This window comes from Xyrauchen texanus, chromosome 28, assembly GCF_025860055.1.
Source record: "Xyrauchen texanus isolate HMW12.3.18 chromosome 28, RBS_HiC_50CHRs, whole genome shotgun sequence".
Lineage (NCBI taxonomy): Eukaryota > Metazoa > Chordata > Actinopteri > Cypriniformes > Catostomidae > Xyrauchen > Xyrauchen texanus.
Window position 1 is genome coordinate 40471652 of NC_068303.1, and position 14825 is coordinate 40486476.

Genomic DNA, 14825 nt, shown 5'->3' on the forward strand with positions numbered 1-14825 from the left:
TATTTAGCTATTGCTAGTATTGTAATAGTGTAGGCTATAATCATTCTTTGTATGGAAAAGAGCAGCATGAACATTCTGCCTAACATCTGCTTTTGTGTTCCATGAAAGCAAGAAAGTCATACAGGTTTGGAACGACATAATGGTGAGTAAATTATGCTGATTTAACATTTTTGTGTGAACTTATTCTTCAAGACAGGTGTTTTACTTTACGTACTCTAAATCAATGGACAACAGAACAGTGTATGTTAGGTCTTCAATTTAGTTTTTCAGATCTCCATATCAAATGCCCAAACATGGTCAGGCTGATCAAATATGTTAAACTATCTTTCATAGCTGTCTAAACTACCAACTTTTGTTCCTGTGCTTCCTGCATGAAACTACGGTACTTACCGGTACTTTAAAACCAAATCTTGATTCACAAATAAGAATGTACATAAAACCCACAACATATTTATACATTTAACATTTCATATATTATGTATTTTTATTTATCATCATATTTCCATTTGTTTGTATTTATAAAAAAAATTTGCTATATCAAATACATATATTGTATAATTAAAAGTAGATGAAAGTGTATTAAATATAATTGTAAATTACAGTGACAGAAAAAGTATGTGAACCCTTTAGAATTAGCCGCATTTTTGTCTGCTAATCTAAGTTAAAGAATGAAAAAACACAATCTGTTTTCACTAATAACAAACAAAATGGAGGTTAGAGCTACTTTGACTTACAAAAAGCACTCAAAAAAATTTAGTTTGCTATTCGCAAGAAGCATTTGTTGACGTGGACCATGCCTCACAAAAAAACATAAACAGTACACAAATCTCAGAAGACCTATGGTCAAGAATTTTTGCTTTGCATAAACCTGTGATGGGTAACAAATTAATCTTGAAGAGCTTAGATATTCATCTATCCACAGTTAGATAAATTGTCTATAACTGGAAATGATTTAGTACCGTGGGTACTCTCCCTAGAAGTGCCCACCGTAGAAAGCTCAATGAGGTAAAAAGAACAGTAGAGTGACAGCTGAAGACTTGAAGGAATTATTGGAACTGGTTAACGTCTCTGTTCATGAGTCTACTATACAGAAAACATTAAACAGGTATGGTGTTCATGGCAGGAAGCTGCTGCTTTCCGTCAAAAATATTGTTGCGTTCCTGAAGTTTGCCATCTTCGAAGAAAAAATGTATTTCCAAGTTTATCAAGATATTCTACAGGATAATATCAGGGTTGCTGTGCGCCAGCTGAAGCTCAGTAGAAGTTTGGTGATGCAGCAGGACAGTGACTCTAAACATCAAAGTAAATCCACTATAGAATGACTTCAAAAAGAGAAAATCCACCTTTTGGAGTGTCCCAGTCAGAGTCCAGACCTGAACCCAATAGAGACACACCAGACATCTAAAGAATATGTCTGAGCTAAAGCAGTTCTGTAAGGAAGAATGGTCCAAAATTCCTTCTGAACGTTGTGCAGGTCTAATCCGCTGCTACAGGAAACACTTGGTTGAGGTTATTGCCGTCTAAGGAGGATCACCAGTTATTAAATCTAAGGGTTCACATACTTTTTCCACAGCACTGTGAATGTTTAATAGAATGTGTTCAATAAAGACATGAATGATTATAGTTGTTTGTGTGTTGTTAGCTTAAACATATTGTGTTTGTCTATACTTGTGACTTTAATGAAGATGAGATCACATTTTATGACCAATCAATGCAGAAAACTAGATAATTCCAAAGGGTTCATGCCACTGTATATAATGTATTTTTAATGATTAATTATAATATTTCCATTTATTTGTATTTATAAATTATACTTTTTTGCTATCCAAATAAATGTACAGTGGGGTCCAAAACCACAAGTGAAAATGCTTCTATTTTGGAATTTTCTCATTAATAATAACAAATTATTTATTATTAATGCAAATTATATTATTAGCAAAACAATTTAATCAATACAAGAAATAGTGCACAATCTTAAATAATGATTATATATATTGTGTATGACATGAGTAATTTTTCCAACAACTGTTTACAGACAGATTGTTTCACTTTTAATCAAGCCTTCAAGTAATTAGCTTCTGATTGGAGGTGTACCTGAGGATGTATTTTAAGACTTACCTTCAAACTCAGTTCCTCTTTGCTTGACATCATGGGAAAATCAAAAGAAATCAGCCAAAGCCTCAGTAAGAAAACTGTGGACCTCCACAAGTCTGTATCATCCTTGGGAGCAATTTACAAATGCTCGAAGCTACCACGGACATTGTACAAACAATAGTACACAAGTATAAACACCATGGGACAATGCAGCCATCATAACGCTCATATACCCATGCTTTCTCCTAGAGATGAATGCAGTTTGGTGTGAAAAGTGCAAATCAATCCCAGAAAAACAGCAAAGGACCTTGTGAAGATGCTGGAGGAAACAGGTAGACAAGTATCTATATCCACAGTAAAAGAAGTCCTATATCGACATAACCTGAAAGGCTGCTCAGCAAGAAAGAATCCACTGCTCCAAAACTGCCTTAAAAAGCCAGATTAAAGTTTGCAAGTGCACATGGGGACAATCTTACTTTTTGAAGAAATGTCCTCTGGACTGATGAAACAAATATGAAACTTTTTGGCAATAATGACCATCATTATGTTTGGAGGAAAAAGGGTGAGGCTTGCAAGTCAAAGAACACCATCCCAACAGTGAAGAATGGGGGTGGCGGCATCATGTTTTGGGTACTTTGCTGCAGGAGGGACTGGTGCACTTCACAAAATAGATGGCATAATGAGGAAGGAAAATGATGTGGATATATTGAAGCAACATCTCAAGACATCAGCCAGGAAGTTAAAGCTTGTCGCAAATGATTCTTCCAAATGGACAATGACTCCAAACAAACCTCCAAATTTGTGGCAAAATGGATTAAGGACAACAAAGTCAAGGAATTGGAGTGTCCATCACATCACCTGACCTCATTTCAATAGAACATTTGTGTGCAGAACTGAAAAAGTGTGTGTGAGCAAGGAGGTCTACAAACCTGACTCAGTTACACCAGTTCTGTCTGGAGGAATTCCAGAAAATTCCAGCAACTTAATGTGAGAAGCTTGTGGAAGGATACCCAAAACATTTGACCCAAGTTAAACAATTTAAAGGCAATTCTACCAAATACTAACAAAGTGTATGTAAACGTCTGACCCACTGGGAATGTGATGAAAGAAATAAAAGCTGAAATAAATCATTCTCTCTACTATTATTCTGACATTTCACATTCTTCAAATAAAGTAGTGATCCAAACTGGCCTAAGACAGGGAACATTTTCTATGATTAAATAAATATATGATTAAACACACACACACACACACACACTCACACATATACTGTATATATATATATATCAAAACATTTCTTTGTTTACAGTCAAAATCGTAAAACGTTACTTTTTTCAGGTTTCAATAGGATTTTAAATCCCAGATTTTCAAATTGGTCTCAGATTTATCTATAATCTCAGATTTTATCAAATTCAAGTGAACTTTCCAAAGCAGGCCTTAAAATGCACAAGATGTGTGTATTGTGTCAATGGAAACATGATAACAGCCAGGCTATGATAACATTTGTTGATTCTGTATTGTGTGCACACTGCTGTATGTATTACATCATAAACCCAGTGAAAGAGATATCTTTAAAGATGCAGTGAGTTTAAAATAGTTCCACTCACACCAGTTCGCCAGCCTTTACTCAAACAAATTACATTCAGTCCGCACTGACCCCTCTGAGTGTCTAACGCCCATCACAGGCATCACTCACACAATGACCACCACAAAACCCACAGGCCACTGTCAATGAAATATTCATTATGTAAGTCAAGCAATGTTTGCCATGCCAGTACAGATGAAACCATCAAACACAAACAAACACACTCAAAACACAAAAGCAACACACACCCTTCCCCATATCTCACAGCACGCACACAACGTTATTGTACGGTTTATCATTACAGATTTCATGAGAGAAAGCTAATCATGAACTAGCCTAGACATGATGAATAGATGACCCAAAAAGGAAAATTCTGCCCTCATACAAAGCTTTAATTTTCCTATAACTTTAGAAGACTTGGAATAAAGAACAGGTCAAATGGACTACTTTTATGACACATAAAGGGTCATTTTTTTCTCACATTTATGGAACATAGAACAGTATAAACAGAGACTATTCAGCCTGAAACGGAGCACTTGTAGTAAAATTTATTGGAGGGATTGGAATGCCCAATATTGTGGATGTAGAGAGGGAAGTCCCGCCTAAAAGGTAAAAGAGCCAATCAACTTTTAGATGCAGACATTGCCTGTTAATCAACTCATGAACGTGCATGTGCATTAGCTGGACCTGCCTGACAAATAATGTTTTTAGCATTATCTGAGCTAAAGAAGCACCATTTATGATATTATTGTTGTCAGATTTTACTGCAGATTTGAAATATGTTCTGTGATCATAATCTCATTCAAGTAGATAGGAGCTGTTCCTTGTTGCTTGCTTGTTTAGATGGCGGGAAGTGGACTGACATGTCATAAAAAAGGTCTTCGTTATAAATCACCATAGAGTGTGAATATTCTGCCTAGTGGAAGAAAGTAAGTGTTTGAAATGACAGGAGCATGAATAAATGACAACAATGTCATTTTTGAATGAACACTTCTTTTACGTTACTCTGTAAAGGGCTGAAACTGACAACACTCTCATTGTATTCTTCGTAGTAATGACTAATTCCATATTTAGTTCTCTATAAAATGTCTTCTGTTAGTTCTGAATATAAAAATATATTTTTCAGACCTGCTTTTGTGTAATTCTCTCATGCTGAATTTAAACGGAAGGCCAGTCTGCAAACAACCAGCAAAAAGCACATACCAGTGCAAACAGCTAAAGCCCGGCTGGCAGACCCCAATGAGCACACACACACAGAGAGAGAGAGAGAGAGAGAGAGAGAGAGAGAGAGAGAGAGAGAGATCTCTTTTTCAAGCAGCCAGAGCTGCTGTAGTCCAGCTCTGCTGAACGTGGGAGACACCTGTGCTCTCACAGAGATCTCCTCTGCTCCATCTGAAAACACAAATAACAGCAGCATCCAGTTCACACCACTGAGATACTGCCGTCTGCATACATCAAGATGATCCTTGTGTGGAACAAATGGGGAACTAAATGGGTTGGCACAAAATGTTGCTGAAGAGCACAGCCACATTACTTATTTTGCTTAGATATTGCTTTTTCAATGGCCAATGCCAACACGAAGAAAACTGACCGATGGCCGAACTTTTGCTAAAAATAACCAAAGCTAAAAAATATTCAACCTGATCTCATGAACATTACGTGACTGTGGCAACATTTTTGCAAAACAAAATTCTATGCTTCATTACTCGCTGCAATTTCTCAGTGCATTGTCTAGCGGGGCGCCAAAAGCAAGTCAAATGGTGAAGTAATCAGGTGAGGTTTTTAAGGTGAATGTTAGATGGAGGCTTTAACGAGTAAAATGCACCTCTCCAACCAACAACTTTAACTGAAATGTAACCAATAGTGTCCTTAAAGCAAAAGAGAGAACAGACATCCTTACCCTAAACCAACACCTAAACCTAACCAATATCATCTTAAAAGCAAATGAAACATGAAAAGCACACTACGTAATTTCTTGTTGCTTCTTTAACACACGTGTCAGCATGCGAGCTTGACCGGGCTCGAACCGCAATCTTCCAAGTCCAAAGTCCAACACTTTCAGGTGACCTACAGCTAAGCTAATTATGTTGGAATAAGTGAGTAAATGTTGGTGGGTCTGTAATACAAATACTGTAAATGTGTTTGGATATCATGACATATTTGTGTGTGAGAAACAGAGTGAAAAATAAGTGTTTAAAGTCATAATCAGTTGTTGGAGTAACACCTCTAGTGTTCATTTCACCAGCGAAATGTAGAACGCAGCACGTCAAACTTAGTTTTCAAAAATGTAGTTATAGTAACGTTCATTCAATGTAACTAAGTTAAAAATATTTGTGTGCCTCGTCACTGGCCATCAGTAGATTTTGGAATTGACCCAATGGTTGTGTCAGATCATCTATTTTAATTAGACATACATGCTGATTATCGACCGGTCAATAGATAAGGCACAATTTTATCAAATATTTCTGAAAACAAGCATTACTATTTTAAGTCATGTCGGAATTATTGAATTTATGAGTTAAGCATGCATGACATCATCATTAAGTCATAATTACGAGTTGGAATCTTGGGATTTTCTTTGAGTTCAACTTTATTTGGGGGTGTGTCGATTTAAGAAACTTGGTGGAAGCAAATTGTCATTGGTAATAATTCAGTTTTACTTGAGGATTTTGACCATAAAATTTAGTTTGCATGCATTTTTAATAAAGAATAATGATTAACTTTCCAAAAAATAAGACTAATTTAGGTTAGATGGTTTATGCACTACATGGGAAGAAATGTGCACCTCGTTCTATTCACATTACACATACGCGTTACACATTCTGTCTGAGAAATGGAGGAGGAAGTCAAAGCGGCAACTGGTTCCAAAAATCCCTGTGAATAAATAGATGAGGAGGAGATTGTGAAGAAAAAAAGGTACATCCTCAGTAGTGTGGAATTGGTTTAGCTTTGGAAAAAGCTTTGCATGGTTTGCATATCGTGTATTTCGCTAAGTAAATTGCTTTATCGTAGGGCTGGGCGAAATGGACCAAAAATCATATCTCTTTATTTTTAGGCTGAATGGTGTTACACGATATATATCTCTTTATTTTCTATGAAGTGGGCTAAATGTTCAGTTAAAAGTCAAAGCCACATGTGAGATGGTAAATGGAGCTTGCAACATGCTTTGTTTCGGGCTACGAAGGCTTTGCGGCCGGAGTTCCAGCAGCTGCACGAAGGATAACACACTCTTTGTACTGCAGTTTATGGCACTGTTGTAAATGGTGGAAGAGATTTGAAGTGCTTATAGCATTCTCTACAGATGACATGGTTTTGCTGCTCATCTGATCTTTTATATCCAAACCATCTCCAAATAATTAAACCATTGTTTTTCTTTTTACTAACCAGGTCCTCAGCCATGTGGACCATCGCTGTGTCTCCCTCCATGTTGCAGGATAACTTGTGTGGGAGTGGGTCCGGGTTTGCGCGCAGACGCAGAGTGAGAGTGGGGACGGGGTTGCGCGGAGAGATGCAAACACTGGCATGGTTATGTAACGCATAAATGGTAGTGTCTCATCCTATATCTCGTTTGAAAATATAGCGATATTCCTTAAAAATTAACTATACTTAAAAAAAACTATATCGTGTATATCACTATATACTATATGAGTATCTATTAGTGGGCATGGCTTCACGGTTCACGTGACACTGAGAGAATTGAAGAAACACAGACAGGGGTTTTCATGCACTGACAATATTTTGCGGCTGCCCAAGCGATATTTTGGGCCACCGACGCAAATTCATTGACACTCATCTCACGTTCTAAATATGCTTCTAATCTGACACAGCTGTGTTTCACGTTATTGTTGCGCTCCAGAGATAATGCAAGCAAGTCCAGCAGGCTTCACATTTGCTGAGTACTTGAGTACCAAATGAGGGACAACAAAGGGCTGTATGCTTGGAAAGCAAAGGCATAATATGTGAAATGATTGCGTTCCTCTTTCACATGCAATCAGCCCTTTGTTGTCCGTCATTTGGTACTCAAGTACTCAGCAAATGTGAAGCCTGCTGGACTTGCTTGCATTATCTCTGGAGCGCAACAATAACGTGAAACACAGCTGTGTCAGATTAGAAGCATATTTAGAACGTGAGATGAGTGTCAATGAATTTGCGTCGGTGGCCCAAAATATCGCTTGGGCAGCCACAATGTTCATGCAGCTAGTCTCCATTAGGGATGGGCATGAGTACTCGAGTACCCAAGTACTCAGAAATGACAGCAATGATCGATCATGAAACGATGATCAAAAATGAAAATGCTTGACGTGACTTTTCACTGAATTGGAAATTCAGTGACAACTATCTGACAACTATACACTATGAATGAAAGAGGGGCCTTATTTTGAATTTTGAGATTGCTTACGTTGTCATTTTCAGCAGTACCTTGATTGTCAACAGAGACATCTCATAGCAACCAAACTAATAAACGATGTTGCAATGCTAACGTTTAAACATCTGTCTCTGCACATCTGCACACATTTGCTAAACAGGTTTTATTGTCATATAATGTTGAAACTTCGACTCATTAATGTATATTATTTAATAAAAGTGAAGGTTTTTTATGCATTATATTTACCCTCTTATGCACTTATTGTAACAGACTACATTATAACAGCCTATGATCATGAAAAAAACATTGTAACAACGAGACGTAAGACATATACATACATACTGTATTTGTACGTCTATGTTCATGGGCAGCCTGTTCCACAGACACATCGCAAGCAAAGCCACCCATTCCATGGGCAGTCCATCGGCACAAACACATAGGAAGCTATGCCATTTCACAAAGCTGGTCATCTTTCTGCAGGGTTTGGCAGTATTACATGCCATTTGTAAGGGTTTCATGTTTGCTAGTCATATAAGGTTATATTTACTGTATTACTAATATCTCTGCTTCTTTCTTTCAGGTCCCTTCGCCAGAGACCTGGTCGTCTAAGTTGAACTATAAGTTCTGTTTTAGGGGGATATAAGTTTAAATTAGGTTTTAATTTCCTCTTGGGGGGGAAGCTCCTCTACCCTGCCATCATCACCTCCGAGCAGGTTCTGATGGTTCGAGCGAGAATCCTGACGCTAAACCGTAGGATGTGGCTTATGCTAAGCGAAACTAATCTATAACTAAATCGTGTTATTCTATACTATCATGTTTTCTGCAAGAAATAGAAGCCTAAGCGATAATTCTCACAGAGGACTCATAGTACCATTACGTCATTCATTCATTCAATTCCACCATCTCATCCAATCATTAGCTAGCCTATGACTAATAAGGTCCCACAGCTGTGTCTCATTGCTTGTATGCCATGTCGCTTTCACCCACTGCCACACCAACACCACCAGTTAAAGTCCCATCCTGTTGTGGGGGGTAAGCTCCTCTACCACGCCATCATCACCTTCCGGCAGGTTCTGATGGTTCAGGTGAGAATCCTGATGCTGAACCGTAAGAAGGGGCTTCTTACATCAAGGAAAAAGAATCTATAACTAACTCTTGTTATTACATACTATCAAGTTCTCTGAGAGAATTGAGTCAGCGCACATCAGTCAGCCAGCGGTTTCTTTGAAGTCATTAGCATTGTCTCTCACTCCATGATCACTCTAATTAATTCCACAAAAATACAGCACTGAAATACAGTTAAACTAACAGCATCAGCATTAAGGTTTATCACAGCTGAGAGAAACAACAGATGGAAAAAATCAAAAACATACTCAAGGTGAGGGCCTGGAGTCACAAGTTCAAATCCAGGGTGTGCGGAGTAACTCCAGTCAGGGTTCCTAAGCAACCAATTGGCCCAGTTGCTAGGGATGGTAGAGTCAAGTTGGGTTAACCTCCTCATGGTCACTATAAGGTACCCAGATTAACAGTTTCAGACGCAGAGGCAACTGAGATTCGTCCTCTCCCACCCAGATTGAGGACATAGCACGCATTAGGAGTTGGGGAGAAAAGGTTTCTACAGTGTATGACTCTTGCGCACCGGCTAACACGAAATACTCAGGGGGGGACCCCCGCTCAGATGTCTATTTTTACACAAAATAGGATGTATTTGTGTGTTCTGAGCCAGTTAAGTTGAAATACTGGCTTCTCTGATAACAATGCTACAGCCAGTACATTCTACTTTGAAGTTTCCATTACAATTTCTGTTTATGTTTTGGCCTGTGTGATCCCGCCCACTCCCAACTCACCAATAGTATTTCCACACCGCCGGGTTGCCAGATTTGAACAAGTTTGCAGGCAAACAACACTGTGTGCTGCAGCCATGGAAGCCAGCAAACAAACTGGATCAGAGATAACAGATTAGACCCGACCAAAAATGCCTCACCATCCGTCTAAAAACCACCATGAACAGAAGCGTAGTAAACAATGATAAATACTGGAGATGCCTTTGGAAGATGGAGACAGCTTAAAGCCCAGAAGTCCTTTAAAACGGATGCGGAGTTGGATAATTCTGGCAAACCGCATGAGCTTGGAGTCTGGGGCGGGGCAGACAACTCTCCAATATTATGAATTTGGACTGCAGTACCCATTTCAAATGCTTGTTTACAATCTTACGTATAGCACCTATAATTAGAAAATAAACATATTTTCTTCAGAGATGTTTATTTTCGTTTGATTTTTATTTATTTTTTTACTTCTGTAATAGAGATGACTTCTTTCTTTGTTGCATTGCTTTGAGAAGATGTCAAGTTTCTTAAGGAAAGTTTATAATAATAACAATACTAGTCATCAACATAAGACTGAAATGTGGCATAATGTGAAATTAAGCATTATGGTAAGGTTGATTTAAAACCAAATATATATATTAACCATTATTATGTTTGTCAAGTTCCAAATAAAGAGAAAATGATATAAGAGGTCTTTAATTTATTGACTGGATTATTCAAAAATAGGCATTACAATATGGTTATTTAATTATATATATATATATATATATATATATATATATATATATATATATATATATATTTTTTTTTTTTACAATCCATTAAAATGTAATTATATGGTGATATACAGTATATAGAAAGTGTAGACTGGTGGTTAACATTTTGGCCTGGAATTTTAAAGGGTGTAGGTTAAAATGCAAACATTATTGGCTGATAAATTTTCCTGAAAGATTCTGTCAAGTTATTACACAGCAAAGCCCGTAGTAGCAGTGGCACCACATATTTGGACTTCAATGCTACAACAATCTACAGGCTTATTTCAACATGATCCTTCAAAAAGCAGTAGCTCCCACCACCTACATTTTAAAAATACTCCAAACATCACTAATAGTAACATCCAAAGGATGTAAACACAACAACAGTGTTAGGTTCCCAATTTATTAAACTGGTTAACAAAATCGCCAGGTTGAAGATTAAACCCATCCTTTGAGGGGAGAGTAAAACCTGCCTTGGCACTAAACACTAGGGCTGTGTCTCAGATCCTAGTCAGTTGTCTACCTGGACAGCAGCATTTTGAGACATCACAGACATCTGCGATGGACAACAAATACCTATGCACCTATGATACCCAAATCTTCTATCAAGACCTACAGCTCACAGGGCTTTGAGACACATCCCTAGGATACAGTTGCCATAAATAGTGCACATTGCCCTGGGTAATAAATAAAGTCGCGTTCATGCGATCCCTCACCTCGGTCCCGAAAACCCCGCTTGTTCCTTACAGCTGACGGCCGGTAAAGCTTCACTGTTGCTGATGTAGGCGGTTAATACAACACTCTGCTCGTCCTGCTGTCCACTCATGTTGAGCACCGCATTATTATGGAAGTTTCGATGTAACTTCGGAGGAACTGCCGCTCGATTCTTTCCTAACGACATGAATAATCAGCGACTTTCAGCTCCGCCCCTTCGGGCGGCGACATACCAATCCTATAACAGTGATGACTTGTCTAATGAATATTAATCTTATTATGTCATACTCGCTCACTGAGCCTTCTTGATTGGGTAAAAGTCGAAGGTTTTTAGGTAGGCGGTACGTAAGGAACAAGTTTTACAGTGGTGAAGGCTTGGCTCATGAATATTACATGAAGAACGTAACTGAACGCTTCAGGAAGGTTTACAACATACGTAACGTAATTAATATGCATAAGATAAGCCTTCGTCGTAGTAGGATTCAAATGGAACGTAATAGACGCGCGCTTCACACTTTACTGCTCTTAAAACGCTGTTGAAATGTGAAAGGCTTTAAATTAGGCTGTAGACTTCAGTCAAACACAACTGCATCTTTAGTCTGTAGTACTGTAGCAGTTTTAATATCGCAAGACCAATTTTAATCCCCAATGACATGACCCAGCCTGCACCTCGGCTGAAGTGAATTAATTTAATGATATTTGCCACATTACTTAATTATGACACCTCATATCTACATATCTCTCACAGATTAATAAGGGAGATATGAAAAATAACCTCTTTTAAAACCAATATTCAAAAAATGCATTTCAAAGAGAGGTATTGGTTAAAAGATTATTTCTGGAATTAAAGCAGAAAACTACAAGTAAGCCATTTAACTAGAAGTAAGAGATGGTGTGAGTTTGGGGTGGGCTATCTGTTTGTCTTTGAACAATTAATGATGAGAGGTGTTCAGGAAACCTGTTCAAAAACAATCATTATATATTTCATTTGGTCACGCTAGTAGCGCAAAAGCAGGCCAAAATTTAAGGATTTATTAACTGATGATCTTCTCCAGTTAGCTGTGTTAGTGTGTGAACCGGGTCAACCAATTCATTGAAAAAAAATATGTCACAAAACAGACGTCGCTATTTCAATGTGCAAGAAGAGCTATGGTGGATGTCATCGTTTTCAGTGAATAACTACTTAAAATGCAATCCACTCCTCACACGAAATATCCTATCACAGTGTTTTTTGCCTTATACCCCCACATCCAGGTTTGGGAGCATTACTTTTTAAATGTATCCCACAGCAGATTACAGAATACATGCTGTAAAAATATAATTTGAAATGTATTCTGTTAGATTACACAAGGTCAGTAACGTATTCTATATACTTTGGATTACTTCTTCAGCACTGGTAGATTTTTTTCAGCACTTTTTATTGTTTTGACTATAAAAAGTGTCAGTACAGTAAGACAAAATACACGTTAAAAATACATTCTCTGAAAAACCCAAATATCGTATGCAGTGTTGTTTCTAAAACAAGACCAATACATGTTTTTTATATTTTTACAGGAAAACAATAAAAAATTATTATCAAGAATAAATTTTTTCCCCTATAATATCAAAAGTCTTACTAGACAGAAATAAATTATGAGCCAACGTGAATTTTCTTGATATAAAATATGATGGTGTCTGGTAACATGTGCATGTAAAATGGCTAGAAATAGCATTTTAGCTTAGCGTAAAGCTAACAATTTACACAAGGTTTATTTCTATTTCTTCTGCTCCAAACTTACTTCAAACGTACTTCTCTGTCTGCTCGTATGAATGTAACACATCATAAGAAAGTGTTTCACCGCTGTTCAAATGGATCACATAATTTATATGGATACAAGTATTCCATCGGAAAGGACTCAATATTAAATGACAATAAAATGCAAGATAATCTCTTCAGTAATCAAAATACTTTTTGAATGTAACTGTATTCTAATTACCAATTATTTAAATTGTAACTGTAGTGGAATTCAGTTACTTATATTTTTTATTTTTAATACGTATTCCTGTTACATGTATTTTGTTACTCCCCAACCCCGCCCATATCTCAATCAGAAAGGCTCAAGCCTCTTCATCAACAATAAAACAAAGATGTGTGCTAAAGGCAAAATATCATTTAACTTTATCATTAAAATTTGAATATCCCTAATGAACAAATTGAAAAGTTGAAGTTGCCTGTTATTACGTTTATTCATTTAAAAACAAAAATCACCATTCACCACTATTCACCATTCACTTGCATTGTAAGGACGTACAGAGCTGAAATGCTCTTCTAAAAATCTCCATTTGTGTTCTGCAGAAGAAAGAAAGTCATACACATTTGGGATGGCATGAGGGTGAGTAAATGATGAGAGAATTTTCATTTCTGGGTCTATTAAACTATTCCTTTAACACGTCGGGCCACTTAACAAGAGCAATGTTTTGAAAGTGCCCCAGAGAGCCACGTTTACACTCTTTAGAAGTCCTCATACAGATGAATGACTTCTACAGTAGTTGTCCCAGCACATTCAAATGGGAAAGGAAAAAGTGTATTACCAGAAAATGACACACTTCTGCTTAAAGTTGGTCAGAAATGGTGGCGAGCGCCTGCCCCAAATAATAAATGAAACTCAATCTGGCTTCCCTGCGGGAAGATCTATCCATAATAACATACGACTGGTACTAGACTTAATTGATTACAATCATACATTTGTAGAACAGGGTTTCATTGTATTTTTAGATTTCTACAAAGCTTTTGATTCGGTAGCACATCCTTTTATATTAGAAGCATTAAATCATTTTGGTTTTGGACAAAAATTCTCAAATATAATTAGCCTACTTTACAAGGATATTAACAGCTGTGTATCTCTGGAGCATGGCACATGCGCACGATTCACAGTCAAGAGGGGTATTAGACAAGGCTGCAGCAGTTCTCCTTCATTATTTATAATGGTCGCTGAACTATTGTCTATTATGATTAGAATTAAGAACTCTGATGGCTTTAACATTATGGGAAAACACATCATAATAAGTCAATTTGCTGACGACACAACTTTATTTCTAAAAGACGAAAGGCAAATTTCCACAGCGTTAGATTCAATGAGTCAATTCTCGAAAGCATCAGGTGTTAGATTAAACACTAATAAATGTGAAATTCTTGCTTTGCATGATCAACCAGCTCACTTAATTGAAAACATACAGGTTAAAACAGAAGTCAAATATTTGGGCATCACAGTCACCAGAAATAAAGAAATAAGGGAAAAAGAAAACATTCTTAGAAATATTAATAAATGTAAAGTAATATTGAATTCCTGGTTACAAAGGGATATAACAATTTTCGGCAGGGTTTTACTATCCAAGATGGAGAGTATATCAAGAGCTATTTACCCTGCCTTTTCATTAGAAATTTCAGACAACATGATCAAATTATTAAACAGGATAAACAGGATAAACTTTATTTGGAAGGACAA

General features: G+C 37.1%; 1 protein-coding gene across 1 annotated transcript in view; it reads right to left on the reverse strand.

The window, feature by feature from the left end:
• arhgap18 (Rho GTPase activating protein 18) overlaps positions 1-11510 on the reverse strand; it is a 52170-nt gene extending 40660 nt beyond the window's left edge. Inside the window, exon 1 of the mRNA XM_052095612.1 lies at positions 11343-11510. Within this exon, the coding sequence (XP_051951572.1) occupies positions 11343-11452 (110 nt within the window). The 5' untranslated portion in view covers positions 11453-11510. The remainder of the gene's footprint in view (positions 1-11342) is intronic.
• Between the last annotated feature and the right edge of the window lie 3315 nt (positions 11511-14825).